The 26,457-nt window shown below is 35.2% G+C and overlaps 1 protein-coding gene across 6 annotated transcripts in view; it reads left to right on the top strand.

The window, feature by feature from the left end:
• The window catches only part of CHD9 (chromodomain helicase DNA binding protein 9), a 244,924-nt gene that overhangs the window by 210,011 nt on the left and 8,456 nt on the right, over positions 1 to 26,457 (top strand). For 5 of the 6 annotated variants that reach the window (XM_060289805.2, XM_070044370.1, XM_030832973.3 and 2 more), the window contains 13 exons: positions 261 to 364; positions 871 to 988; positions 1,634 to 1,691; positions 5,277 to 5,319; positions 6,457 to 6,676; positions 9,309 to 9,511; positions 11,478 to 12,386; positions 13,332 to 13,495; positions 14,240 to 14,512; positions 15,250 to 15,418; positions 19,901 to 20,040; positions 20,350 to 20,571; positions 25,409 to 25,537. In XM_060289805.2, the coding sequence (XP_060145788.1) occupies positions 261 to 364; positions 871 to 988; positions 1,634 to 1,691; positions 5,277 to 5,319; positions 6,457 to 6,676; positions 9,309 to 9,511; positions 11,478 to 12,386; positions 13,332 to 13,495; positions 14,240 to 14,512; positions 15,250 to 15,418; positions 19,901 to 20,040; positions 20,350 to 20,571; positions 25,409 to 25,537 (2,752 nt within the window). The remainder of the gene's footprint in view (positions 1 to 260; positions 365 to 870; positions 989 to 1,633; positions 1,692 to 5,276; positions 5,320 to 6,456; positions 6,677 to 9,308; positions 9,512 to 11,477; positions 12,387 to 13,331; positions 13,496 to 14,239; positions 14,513 to 15,249; positions 15,419 to 19,900; positions 20,041 to 20,349; positions 20,572 to 25,408; positions 25,538 to 26,457) is intronic. The other variant, XM_030832986.2, reaches the window with a different exon arrangement.

Raw genomic sequence — 26,457 nt, forward strand, 5'->3', positions numbered from 1 at the left:
TAAGAATAAAGTAAACCTGTTGAAACTTATTTCTTCTGTTGCACTTAAGAATATCAATTCATTTTATGGTACCTTTGTTGTTATGGTGCAGTTTTATAATTTTAATATGTGGTAGTTGTGGAAAATTTTTTTAAATGAAATAAAATTGTATCCTCTTTTTCTTAAAAACCACAATGCTTTTTAGAAGCTATGTAAAATTTTGCCCCCTCTTAGACTTGTTTATAGTAACTCATAAAGTCATATCATGATTTTTTTTTAAGTGACATTGATGTTTGGGTCCCAGAACCAGACCACTCAGAAGTTCCTGCTGAATGGTGGGATTTTGATGCTGATAAGTCACTCCTTATTGGAGTTTTTAAACATGGTAAGTGAGAAGTAAGATAGGTAGAGTCTTCATCTACGTATAGTGTAATTCAGCTACTTCTCAATTTATTGATTTCCACTTACAGCTTTATTCCAGTAACACCCGTATTATTATATACATCATATAAAGCATACACTCCCAAGCTATGTTTGTCAGTCACTACATTTCCTCATGAATGGGTGGCATATGTGAACTGCTTCTCTTGGACGTAAGTCTCACATAACGTCCCCTCTCAAGAAGAGTTTTTATGTGAAATATGTTATGTGTGGTCAGTTTTTCCTCTTTTCCTTTTAACTGATATATTTAATCTAGATTTTTAAATATACATATTGCCAGACCATGTAATGTTTGTGATAATTTCTAGAAAACATGTTTAACCTATGTCATTTTAATATATGATCCCTTCAGTCCAGAAATATCACTCATCATAAATATGAGGAATGCTTACATTTATATTTTTTTCTTCTTTTTATCCTTTTTACTTTCATAATTGGTCATCCCTCTAGGTTATGAAAAATATAACACTATCCGAGCAGACCCGGCATTATGCTTCTTGGAAAGAGTGGGAAAACCTGATGAGAAAGCAGTTGCTGCAGAACAGAGGGCGAACGATTATATGGATGGGTACGTGGATTTCAGAGTCATGAATTCTCCATATAGCTCTATCAACATCAGCATATTCTATGTCGGTGATGTTTCTCTTTAAATAATGTAGCAGTACGAGAATTGGAGTTTACAATTCAAAAGAGCTAATGATACTCTAATAAGTTAGCACTTGTCTAACAGAGTGCAATGAAGGAAGAGACCGGACCTTCCCCACACCCATTCTTTCGATGAGTCCTTCGTTTTTCCATTCTTAATGGTCATGGCAATTAAGACCAAAATTTTAGGGACCTAGGAGGGAAGAAGAAAGCTAAGCATATTACAACTGAAGAGAAATATGATGATGTTCATTATACCTATTATGAGGCCTTTTTTATTACCTTTCTTTTCTTACCAAAAGAGAAAAGTAAGAGACTATGTTAAGGTTAATACCACATTTATAAGTGAACTTGGGAGTAAGAGTAAATTAGAACTAGCTTTCTTCTGACTTGCCATGTAAATAACCTTCATGCTATTAGGCTTGGGCTCCTCTGGCTGAAGAAGAGACTTCAGTCGGACCATTAAAACATACGAAGAAGTCCTTCCAACAATACCCCATTTGTTTGTCCTACCACGAGAAATTTGAAGTTCAGTACGATAATTATAGCATTTGTTGGTATTTAACAGGGATGTGGAAGATCCAGAATACAAACCTGCCCCAGCTATCTTTAAAGATGATATAGAGGTATGCTTTGGATCATGATTTTAAATCCTCGAATCTAGTTATCCATGTTTTCTTTTGCTTGCTATTTCTTTTGTATGTTTTTCCTTCATACATTTTCATTATGCATCATTTCTTAGAACATTAGCTAAGTTAGTGACTAACTTAGGTTGCCAGACATCACAAATAACCATTCAGAATTTGCTTGATCTCGTCTTCTAGACAAGCTGGAGGCTGGTTTGGACATATGAATGAAATGGGGATTCCCAACATGCTACACTGCTAGGAACCAGAGAAACACAGTGTTCAGGGGCAAAATCTCAAAGCAGAATAAGAGCTAGATACTAAAAGTACACAGCAACAGATAAAGCGATCTGAAGTAGAGGTGGAGCCCAGAGGAATTCTGAGCTGCTAAAGCATAGTTCTAAGTGTTCTGTTTATAGAAAGTCAAAAGGAAGAAAAAGAGTTGGTTGAAAGTACAGAATATAATCTGTTGGGTTGGGAAAATGATGTTAAAAGAGGAGAAGAATTTCTATAATATTTGTGAGAATATAGTAAAGACTAGACAGTGCTATGGCTGTCAGGTAGGGTTTGTTGGTCTTGGTTGCCAAGGGAATTGGATATTGAGGAAGAAAGATGAGGCTTAGGCCAGTGTGTAGCAGTGAGAATGAAATCCAGTAAAGTCAGAACCCTTAAAGGGTAGTACCTTCTGCCAAACAGCACAGGGAAACAAGTAAATTTATCTCAGCATGGTTTCTGGGTAGGGAGAAAATTGTTTCCCCTGAGAATTCATAGCCATAGGCCTGCCTTCGCTTGAGTTTATGGTTTGATTTCTTTTACTTAATCTGCATGGTCCAGGAACTCTCAAGGCAAAAATGTAATATAAAGAGAGATCCCAAGCTGGTAATACCCTTGAGGTACTTGGTAAAAAGAACAGTTAGAAGAAACGACTTCAATCTAGATTACACTTGAGTCTTGAAGATAAAGCCCTCCATAAAATGAGGTCAAAATCCAAAAATTTTTAATTTATGAGGAGCAATTTACCATGAGTGAATGTTAGCACTATAACAAAGAACAAGATTAGATCTTTAAGAATTTCTGTTAATATATCTCCTGAAATAGAAAATAAATAAAATTTTAAATGATTAAAGACATTAAAGAAAGAACTAGGAAAAAAAGAAAGACAAGATTTTAAATGACGATGGACATATGAAAGAGAATTATATGTAACTTTAAAGGTGGAAAATACTGTCGTTGAAATTTAAAACTCAACAAATAAGTTAAACATCCTGCTGGAGAAACAGATTAGACACAGCTCACGAGAGAAGAAATTATTTAGAAAATAGAGGAAGTTATCCATAATGTAGCGTGATGAATCAGTTTGAGCCAATCAGGAGAGAAAAACCACATAGTAATTTGAACAGGAAAGTTTAATGTAAAGAGCTATTGACTATAATAGGGGGGTTGAAATACTGAGTGGCAAGAACTTGAAAGAATATAGGAATAGCCACTATTCCTAAGGCTGAGATACAGCAGCCAAGGAAGGGTCCTGTGCCCACCAGGGCTGAGGTTCTGACATTTTGGGGAGGGTATGACCACAGCTCACTAGATGGAAGAAAAGTTGTTGTGCTGCCACACCTGAGCAACTTGCTGGAAATCCACCCTCTAGGGTTGCCAAGCTTTTCTTGGGGAAGTGTCACACCGGAGGCATTCCACTACAAAACCACCCAGGGGGAGGTTGCTCAGGAGAAGCTGCCAGGCAAGAGGTGCTAAAGAAACTGCATGAACTGCAAGAGCTGGGCACTGAGGAAGCTGCATGTGCTGTAGGAGCTGAGCAGTGGAGGAGCTCACAGCAACCAGGAAGTAAAATGCCTTTCTTCTCCAGCTCCCACTACTGACAAAGCTTAATATCACATTGGCTGGCTAAGAAAAAATAAAGAGCCTAGATCCGTTTTTTTTTTTTTCTTAGAGCTGGCAAAAGGTATGAGAGGCAGTAAATTTAGAGTTGAGAGGCAACAAACCGAAAACCAGTACAATGGAGTATATAAAAAATCTTTTTAGATACGAAGAGTATATATAGCATGATAATGTCCGGTGTATGTCTAATAGGCATTCCAGAGGGACAGACTAGAGAGCATAAGGGAGAAGCCCTATTTTAAGAGTTAACAGCTGAGAATTCTTCAGACTTGATGAAATACATGAATCCTCAGATTCAAGAAGTAAAGTGAATCTTGCAGGGATAAATGAAACTAAATCCACTTCAAGAAACATCCTGGTGCAATTACAGATATACCAAACAAAGAGAAGATGTTTTTTAAAACAACCACAGGAAAAAGACCCACCTACAAAGGAATGATGATAATTCTAACTTAGGGCTTTCTAAAACAAAAGTAGAAACTAGTAGTCATTGGAATAAAAACTTAGTTGGTAAGCTCCTTGACATAGGTCTTGGTGATGAGTTTTTTGAATCTGACACCAAAAACAAAAGCAAAAATAAACAAGTGCAACTACGTCAAACTAAAAAGCTGCACAGCAAAGGAAATCATCAATAAAAGAAAAAGGCAACCTACTCAATATGAGAAAATATTTGCAAATCATACATCTTATAAGGGGCTAATATCCAAAATATATAAAGAACTCATACAACTCAATAGCAAAAAAACCCAAACGATCTGATTAAAATATAGGCAGAAGATGTGAATAGACATTTCTTAGAAGAAGACATATAGATGGCCAACAGGTACATGAAAAGTCTCTACATCATTAATCATCAGGGAAATGCCAGTCAAAAAAACAATGAGATATCACCTCACACCGGTTAGAATGACTATTATCAAAAAGACTAGAAATAACAAGTATTGGCTAGGATGTGGAGAAAAGTGAACCTTGTATATTGTTGGTGGGAATGTAAATTGGTGCAGCCACTGTGGAAAACAGTATGGAGGTTCCTCAAAAAATTAAAAATAGAGCTGTCATATGACCCAGCAATCACACTTATGGGTATTTATCCCCCAAAAATGAAAACACTCATTTGAAAGATATATGCAGCCTGATCACATGTGGTTTGAAGTTTTATTTACAGTAGCCAAGATGTGGAAACAACCTAGGTGTCCATCGATAGACAAATGGATAGAGAGATTGTGATATATATATATATATATATATATATATATATACACACACACACACACGTATATTCATATATATGTGTGTGTGTATATATACACAATGGAATATTATTCAGTCTTTAAAAAGAATGAAATGTTGCCATTTGCAACAACATGGATGGACCTTGAGAGCATTGTACTAAGTAAAATAAGTCAGAAAAACACAAATATTGTGTGATGTCTCTTATATGTGGAATCTAAAAAGAAATTTTTTTTAACTAAGTTGATAGATAAAGGGAATAGATTGTGGTTGCCAGAGGCTTGAGGTTAGAGGCAGGATGGAAATGGGTGAAATGTTTTTGGTTTGGGTTTTTTTAGTTTAAATAAATTGAATTTTTAAAATTCTATTGCAAAAGAAAGTATTCTATTATAAAGAAAATCGATTCTCTTATTATATCTTGACCCAGTTACCCTGTGACAAATTTCTGTTTTCTTTTATAAGGATGATGTTTCCTCACCAGGAGATCTTGTTATAGCAGATGGAGGTAAATAGCATTTATTTCTTTACTTAGTATTATTGTAAATTAACATTCCCATGATACCATGAGATCAGTAAACTAATACACTTCTGTATGTCTCAAATGTATGTGAAATTTATTGAAGACAGTTGCAATCATTATAGAACATAGTTGATTGGAAATTTAACAATATTTTTAGTTGTAAATCTTTACGCAGTGACTCACTGAATTTTTATAGAATAGGAGTTTTGATGCTTTTGTGGCTTGATTATTACACTGGTATGTGACATTTCACCATTAAACACACCATTAGTGTTAATTTAATAATCCGTTTCTTATTTGTTCATACACACATTGAGAAACATTCTTTTATCACTCAGTTTCTACAGGCTTTTCTGTACACGGTCTTGCTTCTCCTTCCTTCTGATATCAAGATAGAAACGTACTGTCACTAGAGTACATTGATTCCCAGCTGGTACCCAAGGGGAATAGTGCCTCACCTTCCTGTAATTCAACTAGGAATAAAGGAGTAGTTTTTCCTTCGCATGAATGATTACCACTTGATTATGGTATATATGGTTATATTACACTGTAGAAATAGAGAGTTAGATCTTGCACTTTTATTAGGTGAATGAAAACTTAAAAGTTATAACATTGTCATATTGAATTTTTTAAAATATATGTTCTTCCCTGATGACTTTTTACCTGTTTCATTCTAATTAAATTGAGATAAACTTAATACAGAAAGCTTTAATTTGAAGAGTTTATAGTGTTCAACTTCTCAATGGATTTCAGTTGGACTTTTAATTTATTTAAGTTAAGGCATTGAGTATTTGCCTTCCAGTAAGATATATTAGACCTGGAAATGCAAGAGTTGTATTTTCTGTGCAGATGAAGTTCTCTTTAAATATATAACATTGTAGTTCTTTATTCCACCGTGACCTACTCTTTGAGCTTGCTCGTAAAGTTTGTTGTAATTTTTAGAGCTATAGTTAAAACTTTTTTGAGAGGTTTGTTTTGTTTTTGTTTTTCATATAATCAGATTGGAAGAAAAAATTTTAAGTAGGGAAATTTTGCTGCTTTTGTGAACTTCATGACAGTATCTGTTTAGTTTTTGGGTTTTAGTTTTTTTTTTTTAATTGACATGAGTTTCTTTAAATGTAGATGGTCAGCTGATGGAGGGTGATAAAATTTATTGGCCTACTCAGTCAGCTTTAACCACACGTTTGAGGCGTCTCATCACTGCATATCAGCGTACTAATAAAAACAGACAAATCCAGCAGATACAACCTACTTTCTCAGTGCCTGCCAGTGTTATGCAGCCTCTTTATGAAGAAGCCACTCTTAATCCTAAAATGGCAGCCAAGATAGAAAGACAGCAGAGGTAAGACAATAGCACTAAATTTTTAATATATAGTATCTAAATATAGTGTTCATTCTGAAGTCTGTTAGGGTACGATTATCTCACGTTGTGAAAAACGTATGTAGGTAGAGAAGTTGGTCAAAGCAAAATGCTTTATGCATACCTACACATGTATATAAATATATGTACACACTAATATGGTTAAGCTAATACAGATTATTGCATTTTATAGTTATTAGTCCATACTTTATATTTAATCATTCTTTTGTCATGTTTATGAACAGTGAGGTATGGGGAAAAATGAAGGTGCAAACTCAAGAATTAAATTATCAGTGAAACGTATGTTTAAATTATATGAAATAAATTCCACTGTATCTTACTTTACATGATGACATTAATGAAATATAAGAATGTATGGAAGAGAAGTTCATCTATGCTTTTTACAGAGGATGAACCCTTAAAACTACTGATGTCAACGGGGAACAAATAGTAGTAGAACTTCTTCAAGAGGCTTGTTAGGAAGACAAGCAAACTTCTCTCATCCCAAAAGCTTTAACTTCTTAAAAAGGATAGAATATATGGAAAAGAATAAGAAAGTTTAACAATAACCTGGCGTCCTTATTAAACCTGGATCTTTGAATTTTTTTCTGAAAGATAAATCATTGTTCCTTTGTTTCATTTGCAACACATTCATTGTAACCAGAATTTAGTCTGACACTTAAGATTTTAGCTATCCTAGACGTAATCTTCAAATACTCCTACCTATGTAAATTTACTGTTTCAGTTATCTATCGTTGCATAACAACCCACCCCAAAACGTAGTGACGTAAAAACAACATCAGTTTTTTGTTTGTCACTATTCTGTGGGTTGACCAGATGGTTCTTCTGCTTCCCATGGTGTTGGCTGGAGGGAGGTGAGGGCTGGAAGGTCCATAATGGCCTCACTCACATGGTTGGCAGTTGGTGTTGACTGCCAGCTGGGAGCTCAGATTCTAAGAGGGAGCATTCCAAGTGGCAAAGGCAGAAGCTGCAGATTTCTTAAGACCCAGCCTCTGCAGTTACAGAGTGTCACTTCTGCCACCTACTGTTGGTCAAAAAAAATCACAGGGCCAACCAGAATTTAAGGGAAAGGAAAATAGGTTGCATCTCTCAAAGCGAACTGTGGCAAAGACTGTGACCATCTTTAATCTACTGCATACATTTTCCCTTGCTCTGGCAGATCTGGATAATCTTCCTAAAGTACTAGTTTTATCATGATATTCAATGGCTCTTTATTTAGTATAGGGATAAAGTCTAACTTCTTAATTAATTCGAGTCTCTTCAATTTAGGCCTCAGCATGCATTACTAATTTTATTCTCTCCTATTCCCTCTGCCTGAATGCCCCACTGAGTCTTGACTCAGTATTCTACTTAAGTTGTTGCTATCACCCAGAACACCCTTCTTCCTACTTTTTAGTCCATACCTTGCCCTACTACTCCTTCAGAGTTCAACACATGTTCTATCTCCTCTATTAGTTTTTTTCTCAACCAGACTAGCTCACAGTATTCTCCCTGCTTTCTGCACTCATATAGCACTTATCTAAATAAAACTAGTCATTTTCAAAATAATAAAAGATACTGTAATGGCATTCATCTTTTCCTTTCCATGTCTTACCTTTCTAACTTGTAAATTCTTTGAAGGTAGGTGTCATATTTTTTTGTGTCCTATGTAATCCTTGAATTTATCCTTTCTTTTCCATTCCTACTTTATCACTCAGGTACAAGGTTCATATGACTTGATTGGTTGGTTTCCCAGAATGACTATTTTTACATCATCATTAACCTTCTTAATGTATCATCATGATAAAAATGGCCTGTTAATGTTTTTCAAAGGTCTTTCTCATATGCTTTTTCTCATTACACAACAAACTTGTGATTGTTAACCAGGGAAAAGATTCTACTGTGTTTGGAGATCTATGGTGTGTGAGGATATTACCCTCTTGAAGTATCTTCAGGAACTTGCAACTGAATAGAGACTATTTTTAGCCAGACATTTAGAGTGTTTTATAAACTGACCCCAAGCCTATCTTCCTCTGTCCCCAATATGAGCCTTCTCCTTTTCAATCTGGAATAGTCATCATCCCCTTAAAATGTAAATTACTTCCTACTTTGCTTATTCTGTGCCCTCTTTCTAGTTCCCTCCCTTAATCTTAACCGTGTTCCATCTTAAATGCCACTTACTCTGTGATGCCTTTCTTCATCACTCAAGTTTGAACAGATCCTTCCATCTTCTGTGCTGTCCTAAAATTCATGGTTTCTATAATACATACAACTGTAAAATGCTACCTTATACTGTAAATATGTTTGAAATGTTTTATCTTTTTCCCAAAGGGAGGGTCGTCATATCCTATACAATCTTGTATCCCATGCATATTTTTTTGCACAGTAAGTATGCAAAAAACTATTATTGTCTGAAGGAAAAGAAGCACAGTTGGATAGATGAGTCAGCTGGCATTTTAAAATCTATTTCTAAGGAAATAGCCCTGGATTTAATCCTTTAAAGTGTTAGGTACTTGAAATGGTTTTAAATTTTTATTATAGTCATTGTATTTTGCATTAATATTTATTTACTTCCGTGAGAAATGTGACTTTTTCTTTAATCTATTCAAAATAGATGGACAAGAAGAGAAGAAGCTGACTTTTATAGAGTTGTATCTACATTTGGAGTGGTGTTTGATCCTGACAGAGGCCAATTTGATTGGACAAAATTTAGAGCTATGGCTAGGCTACATAAGAAAACTGATGATAGTTTGGAGAAATATTTGTATGCATTCATGTCTATGTGTCGGAGGGTTTGTCGTCTTCCTTCCAAAGATGGTATGTATAAAATTTCTTTTTTTCCTCGTTTCAATCAAAGAAGCAAAATTAGTAAAATTCAGAAATTTCCAGCTATTTTATTTTAGTACTGTCTAATTCAACATTTCACCAGTTTTTCTGAATTGTAAATAAACTCTGCTCAAAGATCCTTTACTCCTTAATTCTACTATTGAAATGAGATCTAAAGAGAATAAAGGTACACATTTAATTTTGAGAAAATAGTGTTTTTATTAGATTTAGATTTATGATTGTGGGAGGTGGAAGATAAAGGATAGCTTTTGGTAAACAGAACTAACGTGTGTTTTTAGTCCATCTTATAGGAACTGTGCTTAGAGGGCTTATTTACACAAGTAATTTTGCAAGAAGTGAGGCCTCCACTCAAAAGACATTTTAAAGAGTTTTAGTAGGAAAAAAACACCCAGGGCCTTCAAAAAAACAAAACGAAACGAAAACAATCAGAGCTGCTAATGCTCAGCTAAGGGACTATTCTGGGGTGAATTTATTGTTTTTGAAGCCCATGTAGGGATTTTCCATATATCCCTCACTCTTCCCTAATGTTAAAATCTTACATGACTATAGTTATAGTATAATTATTAGCCCAATCAGTACAATACCATACTAAATACCTATTCAAATCTTACTAGTTTTTCTACTGATGTCCTTTTCTGTTCCAGGAGCCCACATTGTATTTGGTGTTCTTTCTCCTTAGCCTCCTGCAGTCTGTAACAGTTCCTCAGTTTTGGGGTTGTTGTTGTAGTTGTTGTTTTCTTTAATGACCTTGATACCTTTGATCAGTTTTGCCATAAACCCCTCAATTTGGATTTGTCTTGTGTTTTCACACAATTGGATTGAGGTTATGCCTTTTTTTGCAAGAATACCTCAGAAATGATGTGTCTTTCTTGGAATGTAATGTCAAGGGGTTCATGATGTCATTATGTCTTATTACTGATGATGTTGCCCTTGATTCTTTGGATTAGCTAGTTTATGCTGCATTTTTCCAGTGTAAAATGGTTATCTTCTCCCCTGTAGTTAACAGGTATCTTAAGAAGATACTTTGAGACAACACAGATCCTGTTCTACTCAAACTTTCACCCATTGATTTCAGTAACCATCAGTAGATCTTGTCTGCAACAGTTTTTACTATGCAGTTCTCCTGCAAGGAAAAGCTGTTCCTTCTCCCTAGTCTACTTAATTATTTATTCATATTAGTATTTTTTCATGTGGGTATTTATTTTTTATTCTGTAGGTTATAATCCAGTACTATCAGAATTCATTTTGATGTTCAAATTGTTCCACATTTGGCCATTAGTAACTCCTTCAGGTGGTCTCTACATTATTTCAACAAGCCTCTATCTCTTTTTGAGTACTTCTCAACTGCCAGTATCTCTGCTCACAAAGATAAGACCTCATCAGAAGGAACAGAGTATGGTCTGATGTTAAAACTGAACTATCTCAGGCTGGTAGTTCATACACTGTTTGACAATTATTCCCATGTTTCCATCAAATTTTAAGAAAGCCTTTGTTGTCCCTGTGAGTTCACTGTAATGCCCTGAGTTACCTCGGTGCAGTTAAGGATATGTGGACTTAGGTTTGCTTATGGGGTGTTAACTTAACAGATTTAATTTGTATTTATAAATGAATTTGAGTGCTTTTCTCTTTAAAACACATAATAGTATGACATTAGCTCATAGGGAATTTCTTAAAAGTAACTTCCTAGTTACATTAACACACCTCCAAAATAACTTTAATATTTTACTTAACTTTCTGTAGATCCAGTGTTATATGTTACATGATTTTTAGTACTTCTTTCTAAAATTTATATTTCTCCTCATTTAAAAACGTTAAAAAGAAATTCTGGAAAGTATACAATGATATTGAGTAGAGGTGCATTTTAGAAGTTGCTTTATTTGTTATAATATAATGAAGTATCTTTGAGTGTAATATGTTTGTTCTTGTTTCATTGTAGAATTGGTGGATCCAAATATTTTTATCCAGCCAATCACAGAAGAACGTGCTTCTAGGACTTTATATCGCATTGAACTTCTAAGGAAAGTAAGGGAACAGGCCCTCCGACATCCACAGTTGTTTGAGCGCTTGAAGCTTTGCCATCCAAATCCAGACTTACCAGTCTGGTGGGAGTGTGGCCCTCATGATAGGGACTTGCTCATTGGAGCTGCTAAACACGGGGTGAGCCGAACAGACTATCACATTCTTCGTGATCCTGAACTCTCATTTATGGCAGCTCAAAGGAACTACAGTCAAAGTAAGATGGCTCATTCAAGGACTTCTACCCCACTTTTACAGCAATATCAAGTAGCACTTTCTGCTTCTCCTCTTACCTCTCTACCTAGGCTCCTAGATCCTAAAGGTATTATTCTAGAGGATGTGAAAGTTAAAAGTGAAAACCTTAAAGAGGAGCCTCAGTTTTCTGAAGAAGAATCTGTGACTTCTGAGGAAACCAGGACACTAATAAAGTCTGAGCCTGTAAGTCCAAAGAATGGTGTTTTACCACAGGCTACTGGAGACCAGAAATCTGGTGGAAAAGGTGAAACAGACAGACGCATGGTTGCAGCCAGAACAGAGCCTCTAACTCCAAACCCAGCTTCTAAGAAGCAGCGAGTCCACAAAAGAGGATCAGAGTCTAGTTCTGATTCTGACTCTGATTCTGAGAGATCGTCCTGTTCTTCCAGATCATCTTCTTCTTCGTCTTCCTCTTCTTCTTGTTCCCACTCTCGATCAGGCTCTAGCTCTTCTTCTTCCTCCTCTTGTTCTTCAGCATCATCTTCATCCTCATCCTCGTCCTCCTCTTCCTCATCCTCCTCCTCATCTTCATCAGAAGAAAGTGACAGTGAAGAAGAGGAAGTCCAAAAGCGAGGTATATGCATAAAGTGCTTTTTCTATTTTAAGACAGCATTTCACATGAAAATGAAAAGAATTGATTTGGATCACTTAAGCATATTTAAATTTTATGTGTACAGATTTTCTTAGAGAAGGACTACTGAAAACGCAACTAAATTCCTGGTTCTTACTCCGTATTCAGTATTCACATTGCAAAATTGGTTAGTCAAACCGGATTAGCGACTTGGCACAGTAATTTTATTACTTTGTGATTGCCTTAAATTTAGTATTACATCTTGCCTGGAACAAGTTGATCAGTGAACAAATAAAGGTAATATTTTATAACAGCCACCAGTCCGACTTACAAGAGTATCATAGGCCCTACTTGGCCCTACTTAGAAAGATCTAGCATAGGAACTTCAGCCTGTCGGTAGTGTTAGGTGGTCCTCTTCTGCGGGTGTCCTTATAGCGGTCTAACAGCTCAGGAAATGAGTCAACATCAAGTGGACACAGGAGCCACTGTGATACCCACAAGAGTGAGAATCTCCTGTAACAACTCCAGAAGCATGACTTTCAGGGTTACCACAAGGGACATGCCCAATTATGAGAGTCCCCTCTTTAGAGAATGATAGCCTCCCCAGCAATATTTGTGTCCTCCCAGTCCAGATACAGTTTACCAATCAGGAGTTTATGTATTTCCAGGGAAACAGACCTAGAGTGTTAACCATGGTTCAAATTTTCATGCAGAAAGGGATGTTTTGTTAACCTTTTTCTCCTCAAACTCCTTTATGCCACTTATTGTGCTTTTATTTCAATTTTAAAAATAATGAGTACTTTATTGTATTCTAGGTGAATTTTTTTTTACTTCTAACTTTTCATTTTCAAATATATCTGAATAATTATATAGGATTTGAAAAGTATATGTAAAATTGTGTTATGCAGTCTTTTTAAAACAGTTATAATTGGTTATGATTATTCTTAGCAGAAGGTACCCCTCACGTGAAAGCCTATGATGAAGAAAGCGTTGCATCACTGAGCACTACCCAGGATGAGACCCAGGATAGTTTCCAGATGAACAACGGGACCCCAGAGTCTGCTTACATCCTGCAAGGTGGATACATGCTGGCAGCTTCGTACTGGCCAAAGGTAAATGAGTAATTTCTTGCTGGAATAGGTCATTTTTTGAGTATTTTTCTATATTTCTTTAATGATAGATATTATGTAGTAAAAAAAAGTCACTTATATGTAGAGTGACATTTTGGTGTTAACATTAAAAGTATCAAATATTACTATCAAGTAAATTAGGTCTACTTAAATGTATGTGTTTCTCAATATAACCCTAGAATATTTAGAAGAAAAGATAATGAATGCTTATGTTCACATACAAGTTAGTATTCAGGTGCTACTTTATGAATTAAGTGCTTTTAAGTGGGTCTTCTTGAAGAAATTTACCAAGCCAGTTGTGACCTAGAAAAAAGGTTCATTTAAGTACATGTACATATAGTGGTGGAAGTTCAGATTGGATTAAGACAGTTCTTCTTCAGTATGTGACTAGGCTAGTAGAAGAGTACTTACCTTTAGGAGTGAGGTTGGGAAATAAATGGGAGAGGAGAGAACTCTTTACTCTTACATATACTTCTGAGTTGTTTGAACTTTGTACAAGGAACCTGTGTTACTCTTATAAAAACAAAAGAACAGAAAAATATCTTTATAGTATAATATTTTCTAATGTCACCAATGGGAATTTGTATAGAATTGTAAATGTATGTGAGAATATGTATGCATACCAAATACACATATGTTGTACCAGGGTTAAATCCATCAAGGCTGTGATCCCCAAAGTTCTGACTCAGTTATTAAAATTATCCTTTGATGTTCATGCTTTTCCAGGACCGTGTGATGATCAACCGGTTGGACAGTATTTGTCAAACAGTCCTGAAAGGGAAGTGGCCTTCAGCTAGAAGAAGTTATGATGCCAATGCAGTGGCTTCTTTCTATACCACAAAGCTGCTGGACAGCTCTGGCGCAGCTACAGAATATAGTGAGCCCAGCGTGCCCACTCCTGCAGGTGCTGGCGTTAAAGAAGAACACGATCAGTCAACACAGATGTCAAAGGTGAAGAAGCATGTACGAGAAAAGGAGTTTACAGTGAAAATCAAAGACGTATGTTTATTTTTATTGCCCTAGGACCTGATTGCGATTGCGGTGTGCAGCATGCTTTTCCTGCAAATGGCTGCCTGCTCTTACTCTTACTTCCCTCACATACTTGTTTTCTGGCATTTGGATTGTTTTCTTTTAGATATCCAGGTTATTAAACTTGAATATTCTACTAGAGGAATCATCATTAAATATGTTTTTCTACCTATACTTCTGAAAATAGTCCTTCTGCAGATCAAGATCCTTTCTTAAACAGTCTGACAATTTCTTATTGTTTGGTTCTTTTATATAGTATTCACATGGTATGTCAGTGCACTTCCTGTTTTAAACATTTAGCATGCCCTGTTATCAGTAACATTTTATTGTTCAGTATGATTTTTGAAGCTAAATTGATTACTCAGTGTCTAAAACATGGGTAATATCTTCTAATATGTCATGTGAATAGTGTACACAGAGACATAGGTCAGAAGCTGAAAGGGTTACAATGTGCTAGTCACATGAAAAGCTCTGTTTTGCTCAGAAAAGTATATGTAATACCTGGATGTTTTTCATTTAAGATAGAAATTTTAATATTCATTATAGAAATTGATTAAATGTTTTTCTCCAATTGATGTATGAATAAGAGAACATGATTAACTTTTCAGGGTTTTTAACCTCACTTTTTCTAAGTAAAAGATTTCTCTCAATATACTACGAGTTTTTTTTTAATCATTTCTTTCTTATTAATGGTGTTTGTTTAACAGGAAGGTGGTTTGAAGTTGACATTTCAGAAGCAAGGGCTTGCTCAGAGAAGGCCATTGGACAGTGAAGATGGTGCTCTAGGGCAGCAGCAGTACCTCACTCGACTTCGGGACCTTCAAGGTGCGTCAGAGACCAGCCTCGCCAGTTTTCCAAAATCCATGCCAATATCAGGTGAATATGCTAGTAATCATTGCCTCAGCATGCAAAATCATTTGCAAATCCTTTTTTACTTACTCATAGGATACTTACGAGAACCAGATTGTTACTACTTTAAACAGCCCTCCTATTATTAGAAAGCTCTAATTATCACAAAATTTCTTCTTATTTGGAAGCAAACTTTGCCTGCAATTGGTTCTTCTCAGTGACTGAAGTTCTGTCTTCAAAGGCCTCAGAGAATTAACCTAGTCCTATGTCTGCATGATAATCTTAACATTCAGAAAACAATGATCATATCTCCCCTTGGGACGATATTTTGTACTAACCTTTTGACTATTTGAATCAACAAGTATTTATTGAATACTGAACTGGTGCCCTGTGTTCTGTGCTCTCTAGGCACTGAGGAATCCATCCATAAGCAGTTTTTTTATTTTGTTGATGTATCTAGTTGTACTTTAATTCTTTCTGTGTCCCTCTTAAAGTATGCTGTCAAGAACTGATAATTCTAGTTAAGAGCAGCTGAGTCTTAAAATGTATGGACCACAGCATACTAATCGTAAAAAATGTAACTTTTCAATTAAAAGCAGGTAAGTGACTGGAATTTCCTTTATACCTCCATATACATATGGCTAAGGACTCTATTTCAGTATTCTACTAAATTCGTTTGCCATACAATAACTTGTAAACATTTCAGAACTCCTGTGCCTGTGTACAATGTGTGGAATTGCTGAAGTTTGGGAAAATAGTGCTTTATTATAGGTGTTAAATTGATTGCTGTTTCCAGTTGCTGCTCTTACCGCTTTCTAATTATAAATTATAATTAAATTATAAATTAGAGTCATCAGACTTACTTTTGTCTCTTATGGTTTCATTAACCATTCAGTGTAAGTCTCCAATTACTGGACTTTCAGACACGTATGAATGAGCCACAGTTCTCTTACTGAAGTATAAATCCCCCAAATTGTGATTTACAATGGCAAGGAGCTCTTTTTTTCGTGAGAAAATGGGAAGAGATGGGGAAGATAAGCTCTGGGCTTTTTTGCCCAACCTAAGTGGGTTTAATAATACCACTGCTTGTACCTTGATAAGTCCGTAACTCTATAAAGTGGGATTGATACATCTATCATCTGAACATTTTACTGCTATTGCAGCTGAAGATTTTACAGTCTTTGCCTATAAGTAATTCTTTGGTAAAAAATACTGTTTTAATAGTATCAATAGTAATTATAACACTAATTTGCACCTATACCAAATATTAAAAAGCCTCAAAAACATTAAAACTAGATAGAATTATCTTAGAATTGTATCTCATCCATCTTGATAATTGCAAATGTGAAATCTGTTTTTGTTTTTGGCCATGCCATGTGGCATGTGGGATCTTAGTTCCCCAGTGGGGGATTGATCCCTTGCCCCCTGCATTGGGAGATCCGAGTCTTAACCACTGGACCACCAGAGAAGTCCCTGTAAATGTGAAATCTAGCTCTGTCTTCCTACATGACTCTTAGGAAACCTGCTAACATTTTTTAACCTTTTCTTGTTCGCGAAGTGAGGAGTTGGGGTCAACGGAGAGGTAGCATTGTTAGGTGGATTAAATAATATATGTAAAGTGACTAGTATGGAAATTGGCACATAATTAGATGCTAAACAGATGTTAAAATTAGGTTTTAGAATTAGATGCTCAACAACTCGTATTATAATTCTTCATATTAAGCCCTTTTTATGTTTGTATGGGCACCCCCGAATTTTATCTAAAAGCTTTGAGTGAAGATACGTCATATAATGTAAATTAATTAATGAAGGACAGTAAAATAGCATAAATTATAAGAGGACAAAACTAAAGAGCCTATTCCAGAAATCACCTGGAATAGTACACAAAAGATGGTAGAGCCAAACAGCCTGGATTTGAATTCTGTCATTTAACACTGTTGTGACATTGGGCCTGAGACATAATGTTTCTGATCACATTTATAAAATGGGCTTAATACCTCTGTGTTTTGTTTGTTTTGTTTTTGGTAATTTAAGAAAACATTTGTAAAACCTAGTCCAGAATATGGCACCTAGTAGGCATTCAATAGAAAGAAGGTATTTTTAATATTGTTGTAATTACAAATCTAAGATAAAGACAACACAGGCTTTATAGAGTAGACTAGGTTAAATTTTCCATTTTGGATTCTAGGTTAAAATAAATCAGTAATGTTTATTAAAATCACTCTCAAAAAGAAGTCAAGGTAGCTGGGTTTGTTGTTGATTTAAAAAATGAAAGAAGTCAAGGGAGTATATAATTTGCCAAATCGGGTATGTTTACAAATGATCAAGTAGGATTTCTTTATAAATACATAATTTGGTGTGTTATACTAATGTTTTTCCATAGATAATTGTATTAAGTACTTTTCTTTTTATATAGCACTGGGATAGCAGTAAAGGGAAAGTGAAAGAAACTTAAGACACTCTCTGCCTTTCAGTTGCTTGGTAGACTAGACCCACATGTTAAAATATTAGACAATACGTTAAAAACAAGATAATATATCTTGCTACACAGCATTATAGTTAATAAATATTGGAAAAGAGAGAAGTCACTGCTGTCTAGAGACTTAGGCAGAGTCCTGTGGAAGAGGCAGAATTGAACAGAATTTATAAGAGGAAGATTAGATAATGGTTTTTCTGGAAAATGACATTGAGAGAGAGTCAGGGAATAGCGTGAACCAGAGACTTGATGTTGGGAAAATTGTATGGTTTTAGGATAAGACTGACCTAGCTACTGTTTAAATTCTTACTGGAGAGATATTTGTATAAGGTCAGAGACTGCTTAGCAAAGGTAAATCTAGATTATGGGCAGCATCAAAAAGTGAGCTGGGGAGGGGATTGGGTTGGTGGTCAGGCAGGAATGAGGCTTGATGTAAGGCATTTCATTCATACTAGAATAGGAAGCCATGAGAAGTTCTTATAAAACAGAATAGTACTTTTAAAAGTAATATTTTAGGAAAGTTATTCTGTTATTACAGTTAAAATGTACTATAGTGAAAGTATTTTCAAATATTCATAATATTTTGTTAATCTGATTTTAATGAAATAATGAAAGCTGTTCTTTTTTAATAATGTTATGTCACATTCCTCAGTGCTTTCATATGCAAAAATAATTTTTACTCATTGTAATTAGTTATTCCTTACTAATTATGAATTAAGGTATTTTTTGTAACTGAGATGTGAGGAGAGTGATTTCCATAAGATTACACAGCCAACCAAAGGGAAATGTCTTTTAGGGACACACAGGACTTGGTCAAAAATTCTCCTTGAATGATTGAAAATGTATTTCTCGCTACAAACTGTGAACCATTTTAAGCAAACATCTCATTATTAATATTTTCTTTTATAAGAGTGTTCTAGATTACGTACTCTTTAAGGACAGGAACTGTGTCTTACCTTTGAATCATCATAGTGCTTTGTACATAGCTGTTTGATAAATGTGTATTTATTTATTAGGAAAAAAATGAATGTGTGGTACTGTTTCATTCATACCTCTTACAAACATTTTTTAGTGAGTGCCTACTGAAATGAAGAGTGAGAAGGGTCAGTTTAATTTGGCAAGAAACAGTGGTGGTCTTAAAGAAAATACCTTAAATAGGCTGGGGCAGGAGTGGACTGTGGGAATTGAGGAGTGAGGTTGTCATGAGAAAGGGGAGCATAATAGCAACCAACTTTTCAAAAGTTTTGAAAGTTATGAAAAAGCCGAAAGAAGTTTATTTTTTATTTGAGTTGGGCCATGTTTTTAAGTTGATAAGAATCTAATGTAGAGTAAGATATTTTGGCACAAAAAAACAAAGATAAATGATAAAACAAACTTTTAGAAAAAGTAGGGATTAATGGGTTCAAAAAAGGGGGAGAGGTTTGTCTTGTACATGAGAAAGGCATGGTTCTTCCTCGAAAAGGGGACAAAAGAAAAGATGTGTGACTATCCAGGGGAAAAATTTGAGGAGACAAGTCAAAACTTGAAAGAGACCTAGATTACAATTCTCCTGGTTTTTAAATGAGAAATGAGGTGGTATTTTTAATCCAAGAATTGCTTGATTTTGTCTGACTGCTTGTAAAATAAGAACTAAATTTCTATGTATTTTTTTAAATAAACTTTTTCTTTGATCATGAGTATCATTACAAGCATTAATTATTTATTTTATTCTATTTTATTGGAGTATAGTTAATTTACAATGTTATATTAATTTCTGCTATACAACAAAGTGATTCAGTTATACATATATATACATTCTTTTTCATATTCTTTTCCATTATGGTTTATCACAGCATACTGAATATAGTTCCCTGTGCTATACAGTAGGACCTTGTTGTTTATCCATTCTCTATATAATAGTTTGTATCTGCTAATCTCAAACTCCCACTCCATCCCTCCCCAACCCCCGCAAAATGTCTATGTATTTATAAAAGTAATTACGTTTAATTTAAGAACTAGATTTTTATCACTCTTTTGCATTTTTAATTTGTTAGGTACTCCCATTCAATCAACCCTTGGTGCCAATGGAGTTTTATTAGACAACCAGCCTGTAGTCAAAAAAAGGCGGGGAAGGAGGAAGAATGTAGAAGGTGTTGACATCCTCTTTTTCAACAGAAATAAACCACCTAATCATGTAAGTAAAGTAATGCTTAAAAACTACTGATCCTTGAGTCCAAAATTCAATTCTAGTAAATATACATATTGCTGTTTGTGAATGTTTTGTAGAATAATAAAGATAATTAGAAAATTAGGAGTATATAGCTTTAGATTGTATCTCAGTAGAATCCAGCACTGGCTAAGATTCATGAAAATTTTAAATTTGAAAGATTTAGCTGACCTTTAAACAACTTTTTTTTTCCTCTTCAAAAAGAATTGCTTCATTGGACCAAAATCAGAATGCTAAAGCATGGAAATAAAATTGTCATTTGATGTTTTTCTACAGGTTACTTTAGGCTTAACCACCTCACAGATTTCTACAGGGATAAATCCAGCACTATCCTATACTCAACCTCAAGGAATTCCTGATACAGAAAGTCCCGTTCCAGTTATTAATCTTAAAGATGGGACAAGACTTGCAGGCGATGATGCACCGAAGAGAAAGGATTTGGAAAAATGGCTTAAGGAGCACCCAGGTTATGTGGAAGATTTAGGAGCTTTTATTCCTGTAGGTGATGCCTTATAAAACTTGGTATATTTTACTTCTATGATTGGTCGCACCTATAATGATGAAGCATAAATTCTCACCCACTTATGTGTTCTGCCCAAGATTTAGGAAAATTAGCAGAAAAAAATAATGACTATCTTTCGATACAATACAATATCATTTTCCATTTTTCCATTCTGCATTCAATAAGTGTTTAAGTAATAAAAATCACCTCTCATATACAGAGTACTATCATAGACCCAATGAATATTGTAAAGTTACAAAACTTGCAATCTTTTCCCACAAATAGTTTGTTTTAAAATAATAAAAATAATAATAGTAAACATTTATTGAGACTTAGCTGTGTGCTTGGCTTTATACTTAGCATGGATTACCTAATTTAACACCCCCTAACTTTATCAGAATGGCATCATTATAACTTTATAAAGAAATGGAAATACTGAAATTTTAAATATTGGGTTGGCCAAAAAGTGCCTTCGGTTTTTAAGTAAAAATAAAAGACACATTTTTCATTTTCACCAAGAACTTTATTTAACAACATATTCACCATTTTGTTCCACTACCTTCTGCCATTTTTCAGGCAACTTCATAATTCCATCTTCCCAAAGCTTTTTATCTTGTTGAGCAAAGAACTCTTCCAGGTGCCTTTTATAGTCTTCCAAGGAATTGAAATTTTTTCCATTAAGAGAATTTTGTAAAGACCAAAATAAATGGCAATCTGAAGATGCAATGTCTGGTGAATATGGTGGATGAATCAGAACTTCCCAGCCAAGCTGCAACAGTTTTTGCCTGGTCATCAAAGAAACATGCGGTCTTGCGTTATCCTGATGGAAGATTATGTGCTTTCTGTTGACTAATTCCGAACACTTTTCATTGAGTGCTGCTTTCAGTTGGTCTAACTGGGAGCAGTACTTGTTGGAATTAATCGTTTGGTTTTCCAGAAGGAGCTCATAATAGAGGACTCCCTTCCAATCCCACCATATACACAGCATCACCTTCTTTGGATGAAGACCAGCCTTTGGTGTGGTTAGTGGTGGTTCATTTCGCTTGCCCTACGATCTCTTCTGTTCCACATTGTTGTACAGTATCCATTTTTCATCTCCTGTCACAATTTGTTTTAAAAACAGAACGTTTTCATTACGTTTAAGTAGAGAATCACATGCGGAAATACGATCAAGAAGGGTTTTTTCTGCTTAACTTACATGGAACCCAAACATCAAAGCGATTCACGTAACCAAGCTGGTGTAAATGATTTTCAACACTTGATTTGGATATTTTGAGTATGTCCGCTGTCTCCCGCGTGGTATAATGTTGATTGTTCTCAGTTAATGTCTCAATTTGATCACTATCAATTTCAACTGGTCTACCCGACCACGGAGCACCATCCAGCGAGAAATCTCCGGCACGAAACTTTGCAAACCACTTTTGACACGTTCGATCACTCACAGCCCTTTCTCCATATACTGCACAAATATGTTTTTGTGTTTCGGTTGTGTTTTTACCTTTCTTGAAATAATAAAGCTTAATATGCCGAAAATGTTGCTTTTTTTCTTCCACCTTCAGTATTAAAATGGCTACGCAAAAATTCACCAATTTTGATAAGTTTTTTTTTTAAATGCACGCTGATATGACAGCTGTCACAATACAGTCTAACGAAATTGTTTCGAATGAAGTTAAAGACAACTAAGTGCTACTAGAGCCATCTTATGGAAAACACCAAATGAACCTTTTGACCAACCCAATAAATAGTGCAAGGCCACACAGCTAATAAGTCTTAAATCCACTGTTCAAACTGCTACACTTAAGATCTCATAAGAATACACCTTCTGGTTCTTGTCAGGTGCATGGTTTATATTAGTCAAAGAGGAGAACAGATATATTAATATGCATTTTTCTTATCCTCTGAAATACTTTCTACTCACTACCTTATGGGCGTATGTCTTTCTTACTCATAGAAATCTATTATTTAAGTTTGTAATGCTTTACTGTCAGATGCTGATGTACCAAATTTTGTATCAGTCTCCCTTGATGTTTCTATATATTTTAGAAGGTAAAAGAGTAATGGTATATCCTCTATACAATGAAGTTAGTGGGTTTGTTCTATCTGCTTCCATTATGAAGATTAATTGGATAACCCATTGAAGTCGTCCCCTACCCCATGAACTTCTTAAGGGCTGTCCTATTCACCTTGTATCCCCAGGACTTAGCACGTAATTCCTGCTACAGGGGATGGTATCTAGCTCCTTGTAAATACTTACTGAGTCAGTGATTTAAAAAATTAAAAATGAAAGTCTTTGGAGACTAAAAAGTGCTATATAAAGGTAAAGTGATTGTTATTTTATTAACAAAAAAATTCATTACCTTATTTTTTCATGCAAAAGAACCACAGAAGCTCCAGTCCCTAGAATGTGACTGTAATATATATTTTTATATACTTGTATCTGTAATATATATTTAGTTTAATATTTTACATTGCTATTGTCGTCCTCAAGAGATAACCTGGTAGTCTAAAATAGGGAGCCTCAGTCTTAGCTTTTGAATGCCTTTCATATCCCTAATTTTTTCAAAAGATGCCACAAATTCTCAAATAAACTTTCTGTTAATTCTTTTGATTTAAAAAAAAAAGCACCAAATAAAGCTCTTGTAATTATGAGGGGAAGGGTTGTCAGTAAGGTGAGCAATCATAAAATGAGTATTGCAATTCTAAAAATAATGAGAATTGTTAGTTTAACCCTATACTTATTAACATGTTAGAAAATACCATTTATTCAGTCAGTAAATTTTTATTGAGCAACTATTATGTGCTAGTTACTATTTAAAGGGATTTAGGATAAAACAGTGAACAATATAAAGTTCTTGCCCTCATGGCAGTTATACTCTAGTCTCTGAAGATTGTCATACCTTTCTCTTTCCACTGCAAAGGAATCTTTATTACTTTTTTTTTTAACTTATAGGAGTTCATCATTTTCCCTGCAAATAAACCTTTTGTCCTAATTTTTTATATAACTTTATTATTAAGATTTTAAAACATTGTTATAAGCAGCATTTGTTGGAGTACAGAATACAAGATAACAACTGGTATGATTTCCAAGGGCACTTTACATTAATGGTATATTGGATCTCACACTTTGCTGTGGTATCTCTACAACAAAATGATCATAACGTGGTATATGTACTATACCAGTGGTATGTATAAACTGCCATGGAAACTGATAAAAGAATAATTACTCTGCCCAAGCAGAGTATCTGGGAAAAGATAGAAAATAGAGCTGACATGACTGGTGGATGATAAAAGAATAAGTAGGCATTTGACCAGGTTAATACTGGTCAAATGCCTACTTATTCTAGGCAGGATAAGAGGAGGATACTCTAGGCATTATAGAACAATTATGAAGAGAGTCTAAAAAGGATATAGTCATAAAACAGTGACTAGTCTGATATTCCAGAGTATGTGAGGGAATGAGTGGGGTAATAGTAATTGGATAGAAAAGATGAATTCAGTCCAGGCTGTGATGGGACTGGTATGCCATGCTGAAGAGTTTGAACTTTAGTCTGTTGGAATTTGTAATTGTTTAGAAATGACTACAGACATCAAGCCTTACTTTGTTAACAGTTGTTAACAGAGGTAAGCAGCATGGTTTGATAGAGTTTTTATTGCCACCTGCTAGCTGCATGACCTTGAGGAAGGTATCTTCTCTGAGCCTTGATTCCCATTTGTAAAATAAGAATAATATCTTTGGGGGACTTCCCTGGTGGTCGAGTGGTGAAGACTCTGTGCTCCCAACGCAGGGCGGCCCGCGTTTGATCCCTGGTCGGGGAACTAAGATCCCACATACCGCAACTAGAGAGCCTGCGTACCGCAGCTACTGAGCCCGCGTGCTGTACAGCCCACCCGCACACTCTAGAGCCTGCACGCCGCAATGAAGACCCAGAGCAGCCAAAATAAATGAATACATTTTTTTAGAAAAGAATAATATCTTTGAGTATTGTGAGGATTATGTGAAAAGAGATAAGAAAGTTTATTAGTGAGATGAAGAGAAATGAAAGCCACTAGTACACATATAAATGCTATCAGAGCACTGAGAAAATCTGATGTTTCACGTGAAATTCATCAGGAGAAAATGTAAAGAGGAAGCTCTTCCAGCATTATTGATAACTCCTTCAAATAACACTCTAGAAATACAGTGATCTTTGAGGGCATTTAAGGAAAGAACTAGCAATGTCCTCCTCATTTCAGGAGCCTACTTTCATACAGAAAGATAATACTGATCATTATTAATAATTGCCTTGAATAATTTTTCAAATATATAATTTGAGGAAAAGGTTCATGTAACATTGTCTTATTCAGCATTTTTATTAATAAATATAAAAATATTAAAACCTTAAATATTTTTAACATATAGCTATGGGGTAAATTCTTTAATATGATATATTGAAGATATGTGACAGAATATATATGATATAATATAAATCTTCAATATATAATATAAACAGTTGACCCTTGGACAGTATGGTTGTCAGAAGTACTGATGCATGCCACCCCCACAGCCAAAAATTTGAGTATGACTTTACAGTTAGCCCTCCGTGTCCTCAGTTCCGCATCCCTGGGTGCAGTCAGCCATGGATCGTGTAGTCCTGTAGTACGTATTTATTGAAGAAAATCCACATATGAGTGAGCCTGCACATTTCAGACCCATGCTATTCAAGGGTCAACTGTATTAATATATCTTATCTATAATGTATCTTCAATTTTATATGACTGAATTTCTTGGATCAGCCTATTTGTACTAGTTGCACAGTTAGATTTTCAAGCCATTCCTTTGTCCATGTATTTTAGAGAATGCAGCTCCATGAGGGGAGACCCAAGCAAAAAAGGCATCGTTGCAGAAATCCCAATAAACTAGATGTGAATAGTCTCACTGGAGAAGAACGTGTTCAGCTGATTAACAGAAGAAATGCCAGAAAGGTATTTATATATTTGTTGTTAATTTTTCATGTTGATTCACTGCTTAAGAGATCTCTAGAACACTACTTCATTATGCAGTATTTTCTAACAGACCTGGTTGGGTTAAATGTAGAAGATTTGCGGGAAAAGACATGGACTACAATTTTATGCAGTCTAATTTCAAATCCCACATCTTTGTCTAAGCTGTTGAATGAAATAAGCAAGTTAGTTTACATTATCTGTGCCTAAGCGGTGGCCCTGAGCAAGAGCACTACATGTAAGTCAGTGGTTCTCAAAAGGGGGCACTTTGTCCTCCAGGGGACGTTTAGCAACGTCTGGAAACATCTTCGGTAGTCACAACTTTGGAGTAAGGAGGTGGGTGTTGGGGAGGTGGTGAGCAGGGGAAGGATGCTAGTGGCATCTAGTGGATAGAGGCCCGGAATGCTGCTACACCTCCTGCAGCACAGGGGCCAAACCCTACAACACCAGTCCAAAATGTCTGTAGTGCAAAAGTCGAGAAACTCTGTTGAAAAGGGGACACTATTCTCATCATGGCCATTATAGATTTATATATTTATCACGTGATTTTCCATCATTTGGCTGTTAAGTGCCTCGTTCTATCAAAATGGGCATATTACATAATTTTCTGATAGATGGAAATAAAATGTCTTAAACAAAGGTACCTTATACACTAATAGTATCCCTGTGTTTACCTTCTTGCTTTATTGATTGATGAATGGTAACAGTCAGGTTTTTCCAAAGTCTATTTCTGAACCAAATGTGGCTCAACATTTGTTTTCCCAAATTGTGTCTGTTTTATGTTTGGATTGGTATATGTCTCTTTTACCTCCTAAAGTAAATGATAGAACACTTGTGGCACCCTTTTGTAAGTTCATAGCTTTGACATTTTTATTGTTTTCTATTCTGATGAGCAAGCAACA

The sequence above is a fragment of the Globicephala melas genome, chromosome 19 (genome assembly GCF_963455315.2).
Source record: "Globicephala melas chromosome 19, mGloMel1.2, whole genome shotgun sequence".
Classification (NCBI taxonomy): domain Eukaryota; kingdom Metazoa; phylum Chordata; class Mammalia; order Artiodactyla; family Delphinidae; genus Globicephala; species Globicephala melas.